The 21,552-nt window shown below is 56.7% G+C and overlaps 1 protein-coding gene across 5 annotated transcripts in view; it reads left to right on the plus strand.

The window, feature by feature from the left end:
* Positions 1 to 4,500: 4,500 nt before the first annotated feature.
* CACNA2D2 (calcium voltage-gated channel auxiliary subunit alpha2delta 2) overlaps positions 4,501 to 21,552 on the plus strand; it is a 142,189-nt gene continuing 125,137 nt past the window's right edge. For 3 of the 5 annotated variants that reach the window (XM_055275869.2, XM_055275879.2, XM_055275910.2), the window contains exon 1: positions 4,502 to 4,948. In XM_055275869.2, coding sequence (XP_055131844.2) covers positions 4,734 to 4,948 — 215 coding nt within the window. In that variant the 5' untranslated portion in view covers positions 4,502 to 4,733. Of the gene's footprint in view, positions 4,949 to 21,552 lie in introns of all 5 variants that reach the window. The other 2 variants (XM_055275900.2, XM_055275918.2) reach the window with 2 other exon arrangements.

Raw genomic sequence — 21,552 nt, forward strand, 5'->3', positions numbered from 1 at the left:
AGGGGCATTTTGGGGAGCATTGCATCCTTGGGTATCCCCAAGGAACTGATGGGCGAGCCATGGCAGCCACTGGCAGGTGCAAGTGCTGGTAGTCCTTCATACGTGGAATGAATCCCAGCTGGGGGCCCTTGGGGACCAATGAGTCCAGCCCAAAGCGGGCAGAGAATTGGTAACTTAGAGTGGGCTGGATGAGGCAGGGACAGCAGAACACTGGCCAAGGCTGGGGCCAGCTCAACGGACCCAGGTGGAGGCAGAGCTGGGTAAACAGGGCTCAGAAGGGCAAATGTTGGCTCAAGTCATGCTCACTCAAAAGAATGTCCCCTCCTCCTCGCCCTAATATGCCCATCCCGACCTATTCACTTTGCAAGACTGAGCTGAAATCCCTCCCCCTTTTCCAGGAATATTTCCCTGTCTGCCTGCATACACAGCCTGCCTTTCTTGGGGATGGCTGAGTCTGTTGTCTCCCCTTCGCTAAGCCCCTGCTGAGTACCAAGTCTTCCCTCAGGGTGTTAGATGCTTTGGGTCTTCAGACCACCTCTGCCACATGGGGGTGTCTCCCACTATAAGGATGAAGAAATGGGCTCGCAGAGGCAAAATGACTTGCTTACACAACCTGTGATGTTTGACGTCAAAGCTGACACACCTCATGCCCAGGCCAGACCACCCTTCCTGGGTACACCCCTGGGCTCCCTTGACATGCCATCAAATGATTCTTTGTGTTTTTTTTGTGTGTGTTTTTGTCTGTTTGTTTGTTTCTTTGTTTGTTTTGAGACAAAGTCTTGCTCTGTCGCCCAGGCTGGAGTGCAATGGTGCGATCTTGGCTCATGGTACCCTCCGTCTCCCAAGTTCAAGCGATTCTCCTGCCTCAGCCTCCTGAGCAGCTGGGACTACAGGCGCCGGCCACCACAGCCAGCTAATTTTTTTTCTTTTTTTGTATTTTTGGTAGAGATGGAGTTTCGTCATGTTGGCCAGGCTGCTCTTGAACTCCTGAACTCAGGTAATCCACCCACCTCGGCTTCCCATAATGCTAGGGATTACAGGCATAAGCCACCATGCCTGGCCCCAAATGACTCTATATGTCAATACTTCCTGTGCCCTCCCATGGCTAAGCACTACATGAGGCTTGGAGGGGGTGACAAGGACTAGGGAACCTCAGGGCTCAGCTCGACAAGAGTCCAGAGTAGGCTGGGTGTGGTGGCTCATGCCTGTAATCCCAGCACTTTGGGAAGCCAAGGCGGGCGGATCATGAAGTCAGGAGTTCAAGACCATCTTGGCCAAGATAGTGAAACCCTGTCTCTACTAAAAATACAAAAATTAGCTGGGTGCGGTGGCACGTGCCTGTAATCCCAGTTACTGAGGAGGCTGAGGCAGGAGAATCGCTTGAACCAGGGAGTTGGAGGTTGTAGTGAGCCGAGATCATGCCATTGCACTTGCACTCCAGCCTGGCGACACAGTGAGACTCTGTCTCAAAAAAAAAAAAAAAAAAAAAAAAAAAAGAGGCCAGAGTGCAGGTGTGTTTCTGAACCCAAGGCAAGAGGCCACAGCATACTACTGGCCAGCGCAGGAAGCAGAAGGGACAGGACCAAGAGGAGGAGGCCCACCCAGTTGGGGGTGGTAGTACCCCAGGAAGGCTTCCTGGTATAAGTGGTATTAATGGGCTCATAAATATCTTGAGTTCAAATGGTAGCGGTAAAAGAGGGTATTCCAGGCAGGAGGAACTGCAGGAGTAAAGCCCGAGGCAGGAGTTTTCTCTGAATAAGGAGCTGTCCAGCCTGTTGATAAAAGGTGAGACTGGACGCGGGGCAGGCTAGGGTGAGAATCTCGCCACCACAGGCGTCCTGGATGTTCTTGATGGGCTTCCTATGAAAGGGCCACAAGCTGTGGAGTCAAAGTTGACACCAGCCCCAGTCTTCTCCTCACAGCAGGGAAGAGCCAGGGGCCTCCAGGACAGAAAGGACTGGGTTGTGCAGAGATGAGCTTTCTGGCTCTGGGAGAATCTAAATAGAGGCTGTGCAAACCCCGGGAGTTGGGGCTTGGGACGGGCCTCGAGTGGCACAACTGAGCCCATGGCCTGCTTGGCACATAGTAGTTTCTCTCTATGGCTCTATCAGTCTCTTCTGACCTGCTGAGCTGACCTCCCATGCAGAACTGGCACCTACCAGGCCCCCTGTCAGGGTAGCTTCACCTGCCCCTGCCACCCTATGTCTTCCAGCACAGGCAACTTGGGCCAGGTGGGCAGCTCCACATTTACCAATGTGCCTGCCATGGAAGTCCCCCTATTCCTTGGGAAGGCTCAAATTTTTCTCCCAAGATCTTAACGTGTGGCTGTAGCCAGCTGCCAAGAGGGCCGAGGATGTTGTGAGCCTCAAAAGTTGTAATCCATAAACACCTACCACTTGTTTACTCTTAATTACCTCCCCTCCTTATTTGTCTTTCTTTGACGGCCTGTCAACCAAAATCTCCCGCCTTTCCCTTGGCGCCAGCAGCCTCAATTAGGTGCACATCTGTGGAGGCTAGAACTGAAATGCCCAACTGCCAAAACCCACCCACTGTACCGAGACTGACTCTATGTGCCTGATGGCCTGGACACTTTGGGGATAGCGCTGCTACCCTGGTGTTGGAGGGCAGGGAGGCTGACCCTCACATTTCTCAGACCACTGCAGAGTCTGCCTTGGGAAGGCGCCCACCCCCGACAGGGCACCCAAGAGGAATGATGTCCTTTATGATGGTCCCCTGGGGCCATGGGCACAGGTATTATTTGTCCAGCAAACAGGTAAGAGAGGATATCACAGGCCAGCCCTACCTTGGGCATGAGGAAGACAGAGATACTGGGGACAGGTCCCAGCAGGCAGGGCTGGGAGTGCGCCTGTTTAGCTCACGCTTGTCGACTCCTGAGCAGGACCCCTGCCCCCCTGCCCTCCCATTGTGTCCAGAGGTGGCGGTGGAGGCGGGGGCAACTGGCTCAGTGAGGACCCTGCTTGTCCCCCCAAAGAGCTGGGCTGTTGTCTCCCATAGTCCATCAGGTCCCACCTGTCCACCAGGCCCCTGGCCCCTGCGTTGCCTTCCTCTGATACTTTTTTTGGGGTCTCATGGTTTGGGATCTGCTGGCAAACCTCAATCTGGCCCCTGAAGGCTCATTCAGGTCAAGGGAGGAGGACACTTCAAGAAATGAAGGAAACTATTCCCTGTCAAGCGCTGGTTTGCTGGGATTGGAGGAGCCAAGGCAGGACTAGGCAGCAAGGGAAGGTTGTCCTGGGCCCTATTTCCAGCCCCTACCCCTACCCTTTTCAGTCCAGGGGCTACTATTCCACTTCAACTGCAAGCCCTCCTTGGGCTGACTTGTGAATGGGTGATAGGAGGGCCACTGAAACCATGAGGTGGGGCATCTGGACGTTTCCGAACCATCCTGCCCAGCTGGTTACTATCCCTCATTCCTCGTGATAGGCCAGGTCTGTGGGCAGTTATTGCTGAGGGGGTCCTGCCCTGTGTCAAGTTGGTGGGGAGCATTCTCTCATCCTATCTGCACCAGAGGCAGAGCTGGGTTCCAGGGCAACTTCAACAGAATCCTAGGGATGGTCTCCCCTCATTGTGAATGCTTCAGTTTACCAAGAGATTCTCCCCATTCTCACTTCATCCTGGAAATGGGAGTGGGCACCCACACAAGCATTCACAAGCAAGGACATTGAGGCTCTGAAAGGGCCACAAGCTGTGGAGTCAAGGTTGACACCAGCCCCAGTCTTCTCCCCACAGCAGGGAAGAGCCAGGGGCCTCCAGGACAGAAAGGACTGGGTTGTGCAGAGATGAGCTTTCTGGCTCTGGAAGAATCTAAACAGAGGCTGTGCAAACCCCGGGAGCTGGGGCTTGGGACGGGCCTGCACACAGTGCCTGTTCAGCCCAGGGAAGCGAAGCAAGTGGCTGCAGAGGGCTGCATCCTGCCATCCCCAGCCCCCCACAACCGTACAGCCGGGCCCAGGTTTCTGCTTAGGGAACCAGGAGGTCCATGCCCTTTCTGCCAGCAGCCGGGCGTGCAAACCCCCGACAGAGAGAAATCTTGAAGATAGCTAGAGCCACGGGGGCTGTAAGTTCAGCATGGCTCCTTTTCTGGTCTCCGCTGAAGCTGTCACTCCACCATTAAACCTGTGACTCCAGGCCTTAAGCCTGTTGAAGGTCGAGCCCCCAGAAGGGTCACATATGCTCCTGCCTTGGGCCGCGGCGCCCGGGACTCTTCCTGCGGGTGGGGTGGAGAGGAGCGGCAGGGCCTGAGGTGTGGGGGCGGGGGCGCACCCGGGGCTGTCGGACAGCGGTTGGGGCGCAGGACGCGCGAGCCAGTAGGGCAGGCTTCGGACTGCGCGGGGACGAGGGGCGCGCGGGCACGGGTGGGCGCGTGGCCGCGGCGGGGGCGCGCGGGGGCGGGCCAGCTCGGGAAGAGGGAGGGAGGGAGGGAGGGAGAGAGAGAAGAGGGCGGTGCCGGCAGGTTGGCGGCGGCTGCTATTTGAGCGCAGGTCCCGGGTCGGGCACTCAGAGCGCTTGGAGCCGGCGCTGCAGGAAGATCGCAGCGCGCAGCCCGCAGAGGCGCTGCGGCCCGTGCAGCCCCGGAGGCCCCGCGCGGAGAAGGCGGCGGCGGAGGAGAGGCCGAGTTACCGCCCGCCGCCCGCGCCCCCCCACCCCCCCGCCGCCGCCGCCGCCGCCGCCACTGCCCCCCCTCCCCGCGGCGCCGCATCTTGAATGGAAACATGGCGGTGCCGCCTCGGACCTGCGGCGCCTCTCGGCCCGGCCCAGCGCGGACTGCGCGCCCCTGGCCCGGCTGCGGCCCCCAGCCTGGCCCCGGCACCCGGCGCCCGGCGTCCGGGCCCCCGCGCCCGCTGTGGCTGCTGCTGCCGCCGCTGCTGCTTCTACCGCTGCTCGCCGCCCCCGGCGCCTCTGCCTACAGCTTCCCCCAGCAGCACACGTAAGTGGCCTCGGCCGGCCGCGGGACCCCGGCCGAGCCTTGCGCCCCGCTCTGCCCCGGGTCCGCACTACTCCTTCCCTGCGCCCCGCGCCAGGGCAGAGGCGCTGGGTCCGGCTGCCCGCTGCGCCCGGGGGCGGCGGCCCCAAGCCCCGAAGGCTGGCAGCCGCGGTCCCGGCGCTCTGGCTGCGTCTCGAAACTTCCCCGCGGTGCCCCTGCTTCCCCTAAATCCCCCGAATGAGACAAGGCAAGATTTTCAAGCCCCGGGAGGAGTTGGGTGGGGGGGGGGCGGTCCGAGCTTGTCAGCTGATTCCCTACCGCTGACCCGGTGAGAGGGAAACCTGGGTTGGGTGAGGGGGGCGGTCAGCGACCCCTGCCCGGCGGAGTTGGAGCCGCGCATCTGCCCCACGTTCCCTCCCTGGTGGGAATCCGGCGCTTTACAGCCAGAGTTGAGGGACATCTCCACACCTGCCTTCAAGGGCCTTTTCCTTTAGTGGGGAGCTGTATGCTGAGGATGCGAGCACCTTCTTGCTGTGGCCAGTGCCACAGAGGCAGTGTCCCCTGTTCTTGGCCCCCCCTCCACCTGAGGAGAGAGTCCCCTGGAGAGCCCAGTTGGGAGGTGAAGGCGTTGGGGTCCGGGCAGAAGGTGAAGGGTGGGAAGGACCCCTGCCTGCGCCTGCTGCTGCTGTCAACAGAGTAATAGCCTCTCCTGGCTCTGCCAGCTTCCACAGATTTTCTGGTCCTTCTGAGCCCTCTCCTCCTCCCCAAGAGCCAGCAAACTCGGGCTGCCTCCTCCGGGTGAGCTTAGCCAGATGTGTCTGGGGCTGGGAGTGGATGTTCAGTGCATGTGGCCTTTAGGACGTATCAGTTTCCTGACACTGTGCTTCAGCCCTATGTCAGTGCCCAGACACCCCTTTGGGGCCCGGTGACCACCTCGCTTCTGTTATCTGTCTCCGGGTCTGAGGAGCCACCTGTCCCTGGACTCCTTCACCAGTGTCCTGGCCTGGAGATTGGGGCATGAGTCGTCGGGCTGCTGGTGGCCAAGGGGAAGGGTCTGGCCTCAGGGAAAGGGAGAGGCTGGCTCTGCGTCATTTAAACCAGCTCTGCCCAAGGGTAAGAGCCCCTGGTCCTGCCACAAAACCTGCCGACTCCGGCTCGTAGGCTCTATAAGATGAGGGAAAAACAAACTCAGGAAAAGCGCCTCTCTGGGTCTCTCTCTCCGTCTTGTCATCTCTCTCATTGCACAGCCTGGCTGTGCTCAGGCGGGTGATCAGTTGGCAAATTACAGGTGCCGCACGGACGTGTCCTCTGTCAACCGTCTGGATTTTTCATGTGTGTGTGTGGGGTGCCCAGGGAGAAAAGAATCGTATGGAAGTTCAGGGCTGGTGGGTGCGTTATTGTCTTTCATTTGCCGTGATGGAAATGGACTTCAATCATAGTGCTTAAAAAAAGCAAAAGCATTATTTTTTGGTTGTTCTTTCTTCCTCAAAGCCAAGCACGAGCCAAGCCACAATTATTTTTTTCTTAGCCGTTTCATAGCTCCTTGAGTGAAGGTTTAAGTGGATGTCTCTTTCCACCTCTCCCGACCTCACTCCCTTTCCCTGCAACGTGCAGTTGGTCAGATGGCTTCTGGGCCTGCACGAGTCTCCTCTAGAAGGCCGATGTGAGACCCTGACCAGAGTAGACACCTGTCCCTCTGTCCTCAGCCAGAAGATGGCGAGGCGGGTGTGACGGCAGCGGCACATTTCCAGCTGGACGCTCTTCTCTTGTCGAATAGTTGGAGCTAATTTGAGGGTTTGGGACATGTCTTGCAAACCGTAATTAGAGAATGAGGGTGGGGGTGGGGTGGGGGCTGTGCCGCTCTGAGGGTCCAGGGGGAGGTGACTAATGGTACAACGACACAGAGGGTTTGCTCTGACAGCCAGCGCCCTTCAGTTGTCCCAGTCCCGCAGACGAGGATGCCCATTGATCCTTGGAGGGAGGAAGGGGCCCACACATGACCATGGCCAGTGGAATTGGTGCTTTTGTTGAACTGATAAGAAAGGTTTAGGCTGTTGTTGGGGCCAGAAGGTTCTGTGGGGCTGCTCAGGGATGGGTGGCCTCCCAGAACCTTCTGCTGGGTCAGTGTGGCCAGGCTGGGATGACACTTTGATACAGGTGGATTTCCAAGGAGGAGAGTGGAACCCAGCTTCGTGGCACTGGAGTGACAACCCCTCAGTGGGGAAGGCCCCCGATGAGAAAGTCATTTTCTCATTAGTGTCTGCCAGTGCAAAGGGGCCCAGCTTCACAAGCTGCTGGATTTTAAGCAAGTGTGGGTTTGGGGTCCGCTAGCTGTGATTTCTGCAATCGCTCTGGCAGTATGGCTCTCTGTCCACCAGACAAAATGGACCAAGGCTGCTGCTGGATTGAGAAGGACAGAGGGGTTACCGTTGAAGGGAGGACAGGGCTTCAGGGTTTTTTTGGGGGGTGGGGGGTGGGGGGAGGTTGGGCTCTCTCACCTTACTTGGACCTGGATCAGAGTTTCAAACAAGGAGGAGGCTACATGTGTGCACACATGTATGCACACATGTGTGCACTTGTCCGGCTGGGTGTGGGAGGCCTGAGTCCGAGCACACCTTTCACCTGCCTCCTCCTTTTTCCAGTTATGCTCCCCAGCATCAGGCCACCACCGCCAGCTGAGGGGCAGCCCTCACTGCTTTGCCTCCCCTTGTGTTTTTCCCTCCCTCCTCCCCTGTCCCCCTTCTTTGGGTCTTTCATAGAGCTGTACCTATCCTTCCCTGCCTGCCTCTTTTGACCTCTCTGCTGGGCCTCTGTGCCCTGTTCTCCGGTGCCCCCAGGTTTCTCTGTCCCCTGCTCTGTGGAGTCCTGGCTGAGTACTGGGTGGAGCACCCGGCTGAGCTGGCCCACCTGACTGCACCCTCTTAGCCCAGCTCTGCTCTAGCGATGGTGTTGGCCAGCGTCTCCCTTCCTCTGAGGGTGGGCAGAAGCAGTGAGGGGCCTGAGGGGTTTGGACCACCAGCAGATTAATGACAACTAGAGTACATGCTCCTCTCCTGAGTGGACACATGGGGAGCAGTGCCTACAACAGGGCACGCGTCAGTCTAGCTACGGTTAATGGTGGGTGACGTGTGTCTGTCTGTGCCTTCCAGCCCCTGTCTCCATCTCCCTGTGGCTCTCCCTGTTGGAGGGAGGCAGCATCACACATCTGGGTCCCCCATCTTCCCAACAATCTGCCGCAGCTTTTGCAGGAGGGAGGGGTGAGGCTTCGCAGCCATGCTGCCATCACCGAGATACAGAGCTGCCAGGTACTCACAGCCCTCCTGGTGTGGAGGACTTTGTGGGGACCCTTGGCTGCTGTTCCCCTGGACTCCATCTTTATCAGGCACCTCCTTTTGGTCATCTGTGCCAGGCTAACCCCTGAGAAAGGAGGAAACTCATTTTAGGATGAGTCCCCTCATAGTCTGCAGGTGAATCTCACTCCAGATTGTTTGTCACACTCATGTCCCCATGGAGAGACTGACTCCAGAGTAAAGCTGGCCTCTAAGTGGACTTCTGCAGAGAGTATCCCCTTCTCCTCCTGCCTGTGTGCAGGTGGGCACTGCCAGCTCCTGGCACCTCAGATGTTTATGGGTGGACACTGCCAGCTCCTGGGAGGATGTAGTTTGGGGACATGCTGGGTGTCAGGTGTAGACTTTGCAGGCTCCATTGGGATGACCTTGCCTTAGTTTCCACAATTGAAATGATAGAATCTGCTTAAGAGGCTGGTGGTGAGAATTAATGGGAGAGGATATCGCCTCTAGTGGGCAGGGAGGGCTCCGTCAGGTGCCATGGCTGCTACTGTTAACATTAGCATTAAGCCCGGATGCTGCAGCAGGGCGGTAGCCAGTCTCACTGTGAGACCCGCCAGTCTCCAGGGCTCCCACGGGCTGGGTGGCCACCTGTCTCTCTACTTTGCTCATGCTGCCCTGCCATGACTGTGCTTTTTTTCTCGGGTTTAGATCTCCTCCTTCAAGGTCTCACACCCGAACCTTCCAGAGGCCTTCCCATCCCAGCTCTGGGCTGTGCCATTCTCTCAGGCTCTGCCCACCCACACCAGATTCTACCTCCTTGAGGAAGACACTGGGCCACCTCCCTCCCTCACTCCCTGCAACACAGCTTGACTGTGGTGGGGGGACATTGCCAGGCTAATGGTGATCTCCCTTACTGAGCCCAGGCCAGGCCCCTCACCCACATTAGTGCCTTGACCTCAGAGCCCGTGGTCATGTCCATCCTCCAGATGGGGAGACTGACCTCAGAAAAATGAAGGGACCTGCTTAAAGCCCACAACCATGAGAAGCAGGACAGGGAAAGGATAGATCTGTCAGACACTTGGCTGCCCAGCCACAGGGCTGGGGTCATCTGGGCAGTGGGCCCAGGAAGTGGATGGGGGCCTGAAGCCTGAATCTTTGAGAAGAAAATGAAGAGGCCTAGGATGTGAGAGCTGGGCTTGGGGCTTCCAGCTGTAACTTTGCCCCGTCTGTCTCTCTTTCCTCCTCTGGGTCTCAGGCCACCCTGAAGGGCCTTCCTTGGCACGAAGCTGCCTTGCCAGCCCCAGTGCTCATAGCCCTAGTGCTCACCTCCATCTACCTCCCACGTATACACAGGCCATCATGGAGCACCCCCAGCCCAGAGCTTTCCTTCCCCGAGCTTTGAGTTATGGGCCAGGCCTGCTCTGTGTGGAGGGGTGGAGGAGAGGAGGGGCTTCATCTCAAGATGAGGTGCCATTTCCCTCTCCAGATTCCAGTCTGATTCCGGAGAGAAAGGTCATGAAGGTGGGGGTGGGGCTGGGGGCTGTTCACAGAAACCTGAGGCTGACTCCTTTAGTCCCTTGGCAGTTTTGCCAAGTCTGAGGGGACTTCACAGGGCTAGGATCTTATAGATGCTTGGGGGGCCTCATGCCATCTGGATGGGTGGGACTTGGGGGGTTTGGGAACCAGCGTTCAACGGCTTGTTGCTAGGGAACTCTCCAAGGGGCAGCTGGAGGTTTGGGAGTCAAGGCAGGTGGGCCTGAGCTCTGTCTAGCAGGGCAATGTTGCCTGTAGGATAGGAATGGTCTTTCTCTCTCTTCCCCCTTCCAGCCACCTACCCCACTCCCATGCTGACATTTGCCTCCAGACCTGGTGCCTTGTGTCTTTAAGTGACTGGGCTGCGGGCCTCAGGCCTGGGGAGGACATGCTGGGGCCGAGGGTGAGGGGCTTTCCGATTGCTGGCTACAGCCCTCCAGCCAACTGGGAAGATTCTCTTCATGTCAGGTTTTTTTTTACTTCTTCTTCTGGTACCTACTGTCTAAACAAGAAGCTACAGAATCAATATTCGTATTCCCCAAGGGAAGTGTGTGTGTGGTTTTTGCTTTTTTTTCCTTCCCTTCTTCTCTTGTCCTGTGTAACCTGAAGAGCCTTCAGAGCTGCCTGTGGCTAAGGGCAGAAGGGGGGCCAGTGCAGGTGACCACAGAGATTGAGATGGCCCTGCTGGCTTGCAGGTCCCCACAGGGGTCTCTTGGGGCCTCCCTAAAGGAGTCAAGGTTCTGTCATTCAAATCTACATAAGGTCAGGACCTAAGGGGCAGGCTTAGCCAAGCCCTGCCCTGCCACCATGAGACTCTGGCTGTTGGCTTGGTGTCCCCAGTCCTGGTCCCGCTCCTCTCACCTGGGCCCTCACAGTGCTTTTCCTTCTGGATCTGGTCTGGCCCTGCTGGGTCCCCAGCCATCACTGTTACCCGTGACTGAGCCTGGTGAGGGGAGAGCCTCACAAACTAGGAGACTGTCTAGCTGGGATTAGGTGGGGAGAATCTTCACAAAGGAGTTCTGAAAGCCCCCATCTTAGGTGAGGGGGCCTCTGTCAAGGGCAAGCCCAGCCCAATCTTCTCAGTTGGGTAGCTTGCTTGGTGACCTTGGACAAAACTCCTCCTCTCCCTGGGCCTCAGTTTCCTCTCTTCCAGGATCCTTCCAACTCTGACATTCCAATGCCCTAAGAAGACAGATCTGGGGTCTTCCTGCTCTTCTCCACGCCCTGCTTTAGCTGTGGCCCCTGGGCCTTGTCTCTTCCGGTGTGAGGGTGCCTGGACCCTCCTTTGGCCATACCTTGGGTGTCTCACGGCTGCTTTTCAGATTGACCCACTTTGAGCTCTCATCAGCCTAATTGTTTAGCAGAGAGGGAGGGGCATGGGAAGCCTTTCCTGCTGATCAGTATCCCTCTTTCCCACCTTGGAAATGATCCTCATTAAACAAAGGGGAAGGGGTGGGTGAAAAGGGTGAGAAGTCACTCCCTCTGCCTGTCTTTTCCCTGCCCCTCTTAGACTCTGGGCCCCTTTCTTCCCCTTTGATGCCTGCCTTCCATGCTGGCTAGTTCTTTCTGTACAAGCCCCCTCTTCGTGTGCACTGAGACTCTGCCACACCTCTCAACAGCTGTGTGACCTTGGGAACTTCCACAGCCTCTTTGGGTTTTGGAGCCTCATCTGTAAAACAGGGCTTCCATGGCTGTACTGCCACATAGGGTTGGGGTGTGATAGACCATGAGGGATGGGCCTGGCCCCAGGGAGTCTGTGATAAGGGCATGTGGATCCCGACAGGATCTAAGGGGTATTTGCAGTCTAGCTGGGCCTGCACTTCAAGTGCCAGCCACTATCCCCTCATCCATAGCACCCAGCACCCATCCAGGCCCTACAGGCACTTGGGACCCACTTGTGGTTTGTGAGTCTTTCCTCTTATGCTTGGCTCTTGCCTTTGCCTGTGTGCACATGTCAGCTTGTATGTGGGCGTGTCTACACCTATGTGTTCATGTATGTGTGTGCATGTGTCAGATGTGTTCACATCTAAGCATGCTTGTGCATATACCCACTTGTGTGCGTGTGTTTGTACTCACACATGAATGCATGTGTGTAGATGTGTGTGCATGGGCATTCTCGTGTGTAGGCAGCAGTAGGTGTGTGCGTGTATGTGCATATGAATTCAAATGTGGGCATGTGCTTGGGAGCCTATGTAGTGCAAGCACATGTGTGGTTTATCTCTGCAGCCAGAATGGGCTCCTAGTGCCCACCTTCACCACCTGCCTTTGAGGTTAATGCCAGGGCTCAGCTGGGCAAACACTGGCAGTGGGAAATAAAGCATCCTGATTGTTAGGACCAGTGTTTTGCAAACTTTTATGTTAGAAACAGCCTGAGTTAAGGCTGAGCTGGAAAGTTTGATCTTCTACCAACTGGCGTGATGACAGTCTGCAAAGGAAACAGAGGCTGCATCCTTGTAATTCAAATTTTTGCAAATTGAATGGTATTTAGATTCACTGGAGGACTTGGGACTCAGAGGAGCTCCGTGAGTCCTTTGTGAAGTGAAGCATCTTTACAAACAGCCCTTCCCCGCGTGGAAAATCTGGAGGGTGGGCGTGGAGCCCGGGCTCAGGCAGAGTGGGAAGCTCTTGTTGTGTGACCTTGGGCTGGCACTTTTCCCTTTCAGAGTGGATGCTTCTCATTTGCACACTGAAGGGCAGGAGACTGGCAGCCCTTGAGTATCTGCTGTGGGTTTGGGTCCTCCCCCCAGCAAGACACCGTGGGCACGATTTGGGCTGTAAAAACTTTGGCTTAATGATCCCTTCATGATCTGGAGGGATGATTCCTCCACATGTTCTCTATCTGGAGCATCTCCAGCAAAGACACTTCCTTCAAGGATGGATTTTTTCTACTGAGTCTTCATAAATAAGGCTGTCCAGGTGCCCTGTGATGGGCCCTGGCCCCAGTAGCTGTGTGGACCGAGTTCTTGTGGGTTCTGTTTGAGAGTTTTGCTTTCCTGGCATTTTCAGGACTCGCCTGTGTGTTGTCAGTGCTGTGATGGCCCAGGGCCCTTGGCATTTTGGGAAGTGGCTGTGAGGGGCTCAGGAAGCCTACAGACCAGGAGGGGTTCCTGTGGGGGCAGGGAGCCTGGGTGCAACCATCTCCTTGGGCATTATGGGCTTTGTGTGCTTCCCTGACTTGGAAAGGACATGCCACAGCCACAGAAATCCCTGAGGTCCTGATACCACCATCATATAGACAGGGAAACTGAGGCCCAAGATGGGAGAAGGGAACCTTCAAGCCCCACATATCTGTGGCTGCGCATACTCTGTGGGCAGGGCCCAGCCCCCATCCCTAATGCTCAGTACAGACTGCGAGGAGGGTGACTCCCTATGCAGCCTTCCTTGCACTGATGTATAGCTGTTTCTCTTAAATAAAAATATCCGGCCAGGTGCAGTGGCTGACGCCTGTAATCCCAGCACTTTAGGAGGCCGAGGTGGGAGGATCACTTGAGCCCAGGAGTTGTAGATCAGCCTGGGCAACATGGCAAAACTCCATCTCTACAAAAAATACAGAAATTAGCCAGGTGTGGTAGTGCGCACCTGTGGTCTCAGCTACTCAGGAGGCTGAGGTGGGAGGATGGCTTGAGCCCAGGAAGTTGAGACTATAGGGAGCTGTGATGGTGCCATTGGACTCCAGCCTGGACACAGAGTGAGAGTGTTAGGTAACAGGAGCACCCTAATGGCGCTGGTTCCGGGTTCTTCTTCCTCCCCAACACAGGCCCGCCAAAAGGAGCCAATCAGAGGTCACGCCTTCCCGCCTCAGCCTAGACCCAGCCCCTCAGCCAACCAGCGACCCCCACGTAACGTCCCTAGGCATAAAAGATGGAGGCTACAGAGCCCTCGCTGTCTTTCTTCTTCCGCTTCGGCTCTCCCCCAGACTCCTCCAATAAAGATCTCTTGACTGCAACCGGTGTGGCGTGGTCTGGGTCTGAGCCTACAGAGTCACCGTTTCAGAGAGCCTGTCATTTATAAATAAATAAATAATAAATAAATAAAATCTATGGCATGGGTCTGGGGGCAAATTGAGGTCTGCTTTGGCAAACTCGAAGGGCAAGATGTCTATGTGGTGTGAGGCCCCAACTCCTTGGGTTTCTGTGGGGCAAACTCTGATGTCCCTGTGCTGTTTCAGAGACACAAAAGCTTTCTGGGTCCCCTTGGGAAGGACAACTTTGTCACCAGGCAGTGTGGGCTTGGAGGAGCTGGCGTATTCCTGAGACAGTAGAGGCCCATGCTCTGCCTCGAGTTTCCAGCCTGATGTGGCATTTCAGTCTTGATCACTTCCTTCCGCAGCCCGTGTTCTCCTCCTGCTGGCCCCGCCTAAAACGCTGCATTTGAAGCCTTAAAGGTCAGGCCTGGTGCTGCCACCAGTTCCAGCAAACAAACAACTAAACAACCCACCCCCGCCCTGCCCCCACTTCAGTTATGAGAAAAGAGAACGAGCTGGCAGAGCAGGCCTCTGTGCTAAGGGCCCTTGCAAATAGTCATTTCTCCTTTCTCTCTGTGAGCTGAGTCCGTGGTGGGTGTGTTAGGGCCCTGGGAGTCTTTGTATCTCTCCTTGGACCCCCCCCCAGGCTTGCTGGAGTGTCTCCCTTTTGGGCTAGCTGGGACCTTGCACCCCAGAAGCCTGCCATGGGCAGAGCCCCACTTCCCTGGCTGGCCCCTGAGGCCTTGCCTGGGCTGGCTCCAGCCTCTGACCCTGGGACTATCTGGGACACTTGAAGGTTCTGGGAAGAGCTCTAGCCTCCCCACCTCTGGCCTTCACTCACTGCTCACCATGTCCCTCTCCAGGCTACTGGCTCCACCCAGGGCCCTGGGGCAGGAGCCTTCCTGACCAACACCCTCCTCCAGCTCCCTGCCCTTTGTGAGTCCCTCCTCCAGCCCCATGCCCCTCCTCCAGCTCTGTGCCAGGTCATGGGGCCCTTGAGGAGTAGGCATTGAGCTGACTGCAACCCCCTCAGGATCTGAGTCTGAGGAGCGCATTTGGCTGCCAACAAGAGGCTGCTTCTGTGCTTATCATGGAACCCCAGTGTGGTGGGTTTTCCTCATGGTGGGCCCTTTATTCCCTGACAGGGAGCCAACAGGTGTGTGATGCGGCTGTTGGCAAAGACCAAGTGGTCACCTGTGCTTGGCCTGGTGGCCTCACTTTTGGTGTAGCTGTCTGTCCTTGGCCAACTTCCTGTATGGCAACAAGATGGCTGCCAGAGCTCCAGGCATCATCTGCAGACCCAGGCACTAGACATGGAAGAGATGTCTGCTCTGGGTTTCTCTTAAGAGGGGAGGAAACCTTGCCCAGAAGCCCCCAGCCGACTTCCTCTCACATCTCACTGGCTGACACTGAGTCACATGTCCACTCTGAACCAATCACTGCCAATCTAAACAGTATACTGTGATTGGTTCAGGCTAATCAGGATTTACCCTTGAGCCGAGGATGGGGTCACCTTGGGCTGGAGGTGGAGATTCTGCAGAAGGCAAGGAGTGATGGAGGATGGGGAAGCAGTGTCTGCTGCAGGGTGAGAGGAGAGGCTTGAGGGTGGGAGTTGGGGCCAAGGAAGAGGCAGGAGATAAGGGGACGAGTGAGTATGCCAAGGAAATGTTTGTAAAGGAAGTAGTTGTTTTAACCACATCAATCACTACAAGCTGGGCCCCCGGTGGTATATTTCACACATGTTAGGTCAGTCCATTTTTATCCCACTTTCACAGATGAGAAAAATTGAGGCTTAGCCAGGCTAAATGATAAAATCACACAGATGGTAAGTGGCGGGGGCAGGATTCCCCCTAGTGCTCGGGTCCAAGCACTCAGCCCTGTCCCACACATCCCTCCTGCATCTCACCTCCTCCAGGCAACCCCTGGCCACAGGACCTTCAGGGTGTCCCTACACTACCACGATGTTCTGCCATGCATCTCCCTCTGCAGGGGCTGCCCTACTGGCCAGGCTGATGTCCTTGGAGGGTTTATTTCTCACCGGGCCTGTGGCGCCCCCAGGTTCCTTGGAACCACCTCAGGACCAGAAGTAGGAGATTTTTGGTTCCCAATCCCCCTCCCAGTAGAACGGCCCCACCCTTACTTGTGTTATAGATGTGCGTCAGTGAGAACTGTGGGACCAGTTGGTCCAGTTTAACTCCCGTGTGGTACAGATAGGGAAACCGAGGCCTGGAGAGGGACACTTCCTTCGGCCTCTCAGCACTTGAGACATAGACTAGACCCAAACCTGGGGTTTGGGGGAGCAGCCACTGCCCTCAAGTTGCCGTGCTGTGCCAGTGAGGTTTGGTCCGTCAGAGGCCTGAAGGAGGCCATTCAGGCCACGTCCTGTCTCAAGCAGGGCCTAGGCAGACTGTTTAGGACAACAGCAAGTTGTGGGTTCAGATGACGTCTGAAGATAGTGCTGGCATGAGTGGGCTAAGAGCATGGCCAGAGGAGCATGTCCTGCTGCTGTGGAACAGCGCAGCTGACCTGGCCTTAGAGGGCCACAGCCACGGAAGTGACGCATAGACATGGCCATGGGGAAGGCCCAGACTTGGCTGGGTGCTGCCTGTGAGACTTCATTCTCATCTTGCGGGGAGGGTGGCTTCAGAGTGGGGTGTACTTGCCTATAGTGGGGGTATACTTTTGCCTACGCACTGCAGAGGACTGAGTGTCATTGGTCAGCACCCAATGGTGAATTTGATGAGATCCATGCTCCACCGTGGCCAGGAACCTAGCCCTTCCCATTACTCTCTGGCTGTTCCCTGCACCAATCCTGGGTCCAGGCTGGGCAGTGTCCAGGAGCCAGTCAGCCAAGGGCACAGGTCGTGGGGTAAGCCGTGGGCTCTGTCCTGCTTCTGGATTGGGTGCCCTCTGGCCAGTGTTCCCCACCTGTCACATGAGGAAAGGGATCTCTGGGGCTGTCCAAGGGTCAGGGAAAGGAAGAAGCTGGCCTCTACTGGCCACGGCTGTGAGTCCCCCGACTGATAGTCCTCCCCGGATCCGGGTCTCCTTCTGGGGCTTTCTCCCAGTCACATGCCGGAACTGGTGGTACTGTCACCTGTTCTCACAGAGTAGTCGGGCAGGGCAGTCTGAACTCACTCTCAATTCTCCCATCTCTCCATCCTTCACCCTCCTTCTTCCTCCCCACTCCATGCCTGCCTCACCCCCTGGGCTGTGCCTAGCAGTACCTGGGCAGAGCAACTTGAGGGGAGGGAGGCAGCATGTGTAATTGTTTAAGCCACACCTTGGCTGGCACAGGCCCCAGAAACCCTAGGGGCTTGTACAGCAGGGTCTGGGGGCCTCGCCTTGGCCCTTCCTCTTCCAGTCTCCTCCTAACCCACCTTAGCCTCACTGCGATAGTCTGGGCAAGCCTCCTGCCCTCCTCCTTGGAGCCTCAGTGTCCTCACTGTTCTCAGCACCCTCCATAGAAAGGGATCCTTCTGCAGCTGACAGTCCCCCTGCCACCTCATCTGCATAACTGTCATCTCTGTCCTGCCCTGTAACTGGTGCTTGTGGAGACCTCAACAAGGAGGCTGCTTCTGATGGGCATGGGGAGGGGCACAGAGTGGGATCTCTGCCCGCAGAACTGAGTGCCCAACAGAACAGAAGCCATCTCCTTCCATGGGGGCTTAACAAGCACCTGCTATGCACTCAGCACGGAGGAAGCTGGGGAGAGGTTGGACGGGCTGCCGAGGGCCCTGCCAACCCCAGGCAGGACCCACCTGTTGTCCCTCTGACCTGTACCTGTCCTTCGGTGCTTGGCTTGGGGTCACTGTCCCCTGAAACCTTCGCTGACCTCCTTGTCTGGGTCAGAGACCTCCTAGCCTGCTTCAAACCCCTCTTCTGCCCATTCTTGTCCTGAAATAGACCTTGCTGCCTGGCTGCTCAGGGGCTGTGTGGCTGGGAGGGGTAGGGGCAGTGGCCGGTTGCCCTTGGCTGGAGCTCCCAGCTAGCATATACCAAGTACTCAATAAATGTGTGCTGAGCAGGGAGCCCATGGTCTGTGCAGGTGTCCACAGAGCCAAGCTGGTCATGACTGTGGAAAATGGAGCAGCCTCTTACACAACAGCCTGGGACGGAGCCTGGCTTTGCTGGGGCCAGAGGGCATAGGCCACTCCCACATATCTTCCTGTGGCTTTTGCAAGGAGTTTTCCCAGCCCAGGGGCTGTCTCCAAGGGCTGCCCTGGGGAGGGAGGTGAAGGGGGTGTCCAGAGACCCACTGAGCTGTATTATTTAATGGGGTGGGGGCAGGGCCCAGGCATTAGCATGTTTTCTAGAGCCCCCTCTTCCCCCTAAGTTGAGCCAAGGTACAGAACTGTGGCCTTAGGGGATAGGAAGGTAAACACAGGATCCCCACCCTCTGCCCAGTAAGGGGACACTGAGGCTCCCAGGGATGGGTGGTAGTGTATATTGGTTCTGAGCAATGTCCTGACCATGATATCTATTGGAGCCAGCTGAACCCAAATGCCTGTGCATGCAGCCAGTTGCCAAAATCTGCAGCTTGTCCCAGGGAGATCACCTGGCTTCCCAGCCGGCTACCCCACTCCTTCCAAACCGCTCCTCTGCATAGACATTTGCCCATGCCCCATCTGCCCTGCCGCCCACTCCACAGCCTGCCCATCTTTCAGGACCTGATTCCTGACCATCCCTTCCCCACCTGAATCCACTCCCACACCTTAGCTGTGTGTTGCCCTGAGTGGGCTCTGGGGTCTCCAAGGGCCAATTGGGTCCCTGCCCTTGGGACACTCAGTCCATGGGGGAGATAAACAGTGAAGAAGACATGGGAGTGAGGCCAAATAAATAACACCATGCGTGGCTGGTGCTCCAAGCAGCATCCAAGGGGCCGTGAGACATCCTGCTCCAGGCCCCCAGGCTCCCCTGCCATTCCCACAGTCCTGGGCCTCCCCAATCAGGGTGTGGAGGTCCCAGGGAGATCATCTGGACCCACGTTTCTCCATGGATAAGCAATTGATGGGGGGACAAGGCAAGGGGCAGGGGTTGAGTAGGAGAGAGGCTTGCCTTGCGTATAGATCCAGCCCCAGCCCCAGCCCCAGTTTTGGAGGCTCCCGGCAGCCCCACCCCGTCTTTCTGATGCACTTCCTGGGGCTGCTGCTCCCCTGGGCAGTGCCTTCTAGCATCCACCACGCCTTGGGCTGCCCAGACCTCATGACTATGGCCCTGCCTGTCTGGTGCCCCATAGCCCCAACTTCCCTGGCACAGAGCAGCTGGGGAGGGGTCTGTGGGGAACAATCCCAAAGGCCATTAAGCCTAGTGATTTACACAGTTCCTGAGCCAGCGCTGGGGGAAATACATTTCACAGGTGATTTCCAGACTGGTGGCATATGGAGGAGGCCATTACTCTACAATGAAGAAGGATGGGGACTTCATGGGGCCATCTAGAAGGCCTTGGAGGTGGGCCCTGATGCATATGCCTGCTGTGTGGTAGAAAGCCTGGTTCTGGGGATTATAAAGGGAACCCCGTATGTGACCTTGTTGTGCCTCAGTTACCTCATCTTTATGATGGGATCACATTTCCTATGTTTCATAGTTGTAAGGATGGAACATCCAGTCATTCAGCCAGCATTTTTTGACTACCTTCTGCCTGTCAGGTGCTGTTCTCAGAGGATGATGTTCTAGTGACAATATCTGTGTCAGAAAACACCAGGAAGGCCGGGCGCGGTGGCTCATGCGTATAATCCCAGCACTTTGGGAGGCTGAGGCGGGCGGATCACAAGGTCAGGAGATCGAGACCATCCTGGCAAACACTGTGAAACCCCATCTCTACTAAAAATACAAAAAAATTAGCCAGGCGTGGTGGCGGGTGCCTGTAGTCCCAGGTACTCAGGAGGCTGAGGCAGGAGAATGGCATGAACCTGGGGGGCGGAGCTTGCAGCGAGCGGAGATCACATCACTGCACTCCAGCCTGGGCAACAGAGAGAGACTCCATCTCAAAAAAAAAAAAAAAAACAAAAACCAGGAAAATGGTGAAAGCTTTGCACTTGTGGGCACTTCTTGCTAGGGGGGGTGGTAGAGGGGCTGCAGCAGGAGGGAGCTCCCATGGAGCTGGGGGAAGAGGTGTTGGGGGGTGGGGTGGGTAATAACAATATACCCAGCCTCTAATGTTTGTTTTGCTGAGCCTCAGCACTCTCTGCTGCCCTCACCCCGGGGTCAAGATTGCAAGATACAAAGTACGGGGCAGTGTCAGGATGCCGGGGCCAAGAGGCTCTGCACCCGGGCCCAGTTGTGATGGGTACTGGTTTGTTTCTGTGGAGTGAATGAATGAATGAATGAATGAAATCAGCTCTTGAAAGACTGAGCTCCCACTTAAAGAGGCCCAGCTTCCCTGGGCGCAGCCGTCTCACTGCCCTTCCGCCCAGTGCGTGAAGGTGCTCCCATGTACTTGAAGGTAGGAATTCTGCAGGCCTCAGTGTGGGAGCAGCCTGCCTTGGTGCCCACGGTCAGTCTTTGGGTGCTCACGGGGCACCACTGTGTGCGGAGCCCACTGCTGGGCCTTGCATATGTTGTGCCCTCTGTTTGGATTGCCCTCCTGCTCTGTGGTGCCACCTTCACCTGGCCAGCCCCTAGGCCAGGTCAGGCCCCTTCCCATGCATCCCATGCATCCTATCCCCAAGGCTTGCTGGACTCTTCTCATCAGGCCCCAATCCGGATCAGGTATCAGCTTCCTCTGCTTGGATTCCAAGCTCCCAAGGACAGGCCTGCATCTGTCCTGCTTGCTGCCAAATCCCTCCCAGGTGCCCATAGTAGGTACATGGTTACTATCAGAATGAATGAATGAGTGAGTGAGTGACTGGGTGGGGAGTGAGCGAGCTAGTTGGGAATTTACAGAAAGTTGGAAGCACCTGCAAAGTATTTTGCCAGTAATCAGACCTGCTGTTTCAGCCACCTGCGTCTCCTTAAGCCAATCCTGAGGCTCACCAGGCAGGGTGGCTCCTCTCGGATTGGGGAGGCTAGAAAGGTGGGGTAGCTGGGGCTGCACTAGAAGCCCCTTCCTCATGCAGCTGTGGATCCCTCACAGCCTGCAGAGGGGATTTGCATTGCTAAAGGATTCACCACAGAGCACCCCAGAGTAACGGGTTCATGGCGCGTCAAGGCAGGTTGAGCACTCACATTCCATTTACATGCAGCTTGGCGCACTCTGAGGGTCCAGGCACTAGCAAGAAGCAGATCCCAGAGGAAGTGGGCGTTCTCCCCATACCTGGCTCAGGCTCCCTGGTCGGGGAGCATTGGAGGGAGCTGGGGCTCTGCCCTGCTGCGACAACGTTCCTACTGCAGGATAGCCCTGATAGGGTATAAGGAAGGACTTCCCCATTGCACTCAGCTTTGGCTTGCTTGTGGAGGCAGTGAGTTCCTGAGGTAGCCCCCTTCTCAAAGTTGGAAAAGGCTGTATACGAGGGGCGGCCCTTACCTGCAACCTACTTCCTGTTTGGCCACTGGAGTCCACCTTGAGGTTAAGGAGGCCTGACAGCCTAGGGGACAGGGCCATGGCTGAGTTGACTGGGTTCAGATTCTGGTTCAGCAGTGTGGTCTCGGGCAAGTTGCACCATTTCCACAGGCCTCAGAGCGCTCATCCGTGAAGTGGGCATGAACTGGCCTACGCCTGGCCCAGGTACCATCTCTGCAGTGGAAATCACACGGAGTGCCCAGCGCACAGGCCCTCCACGTCAGCATTGCCTTTCCCTGGTGCTTGGCTGCCTGCTGAAATGGGGGCCCCTTTCCCAGCCCTGTCCTCCAGCCTGTCTCCTACTGCAGAGCGAGGTGGT

The sequence above is a fragment of the Symphalangus syndactylus genome, chromosome 1, assembly GCF_028878055.3.
Source record: "Symphalangus syndactylus isolate Jambi chromosome 1, NHGRI_mSymSyn1-v2.1_pri, whole genome shotgun sequence".
NCBI classification, from domain to species: domain Eukaryota; kingdom Metazoa; phylum Chordata; class Mammalia; order Primates; family Hylobatidae; genus Symphalangus; species Symphalangus syndactylus.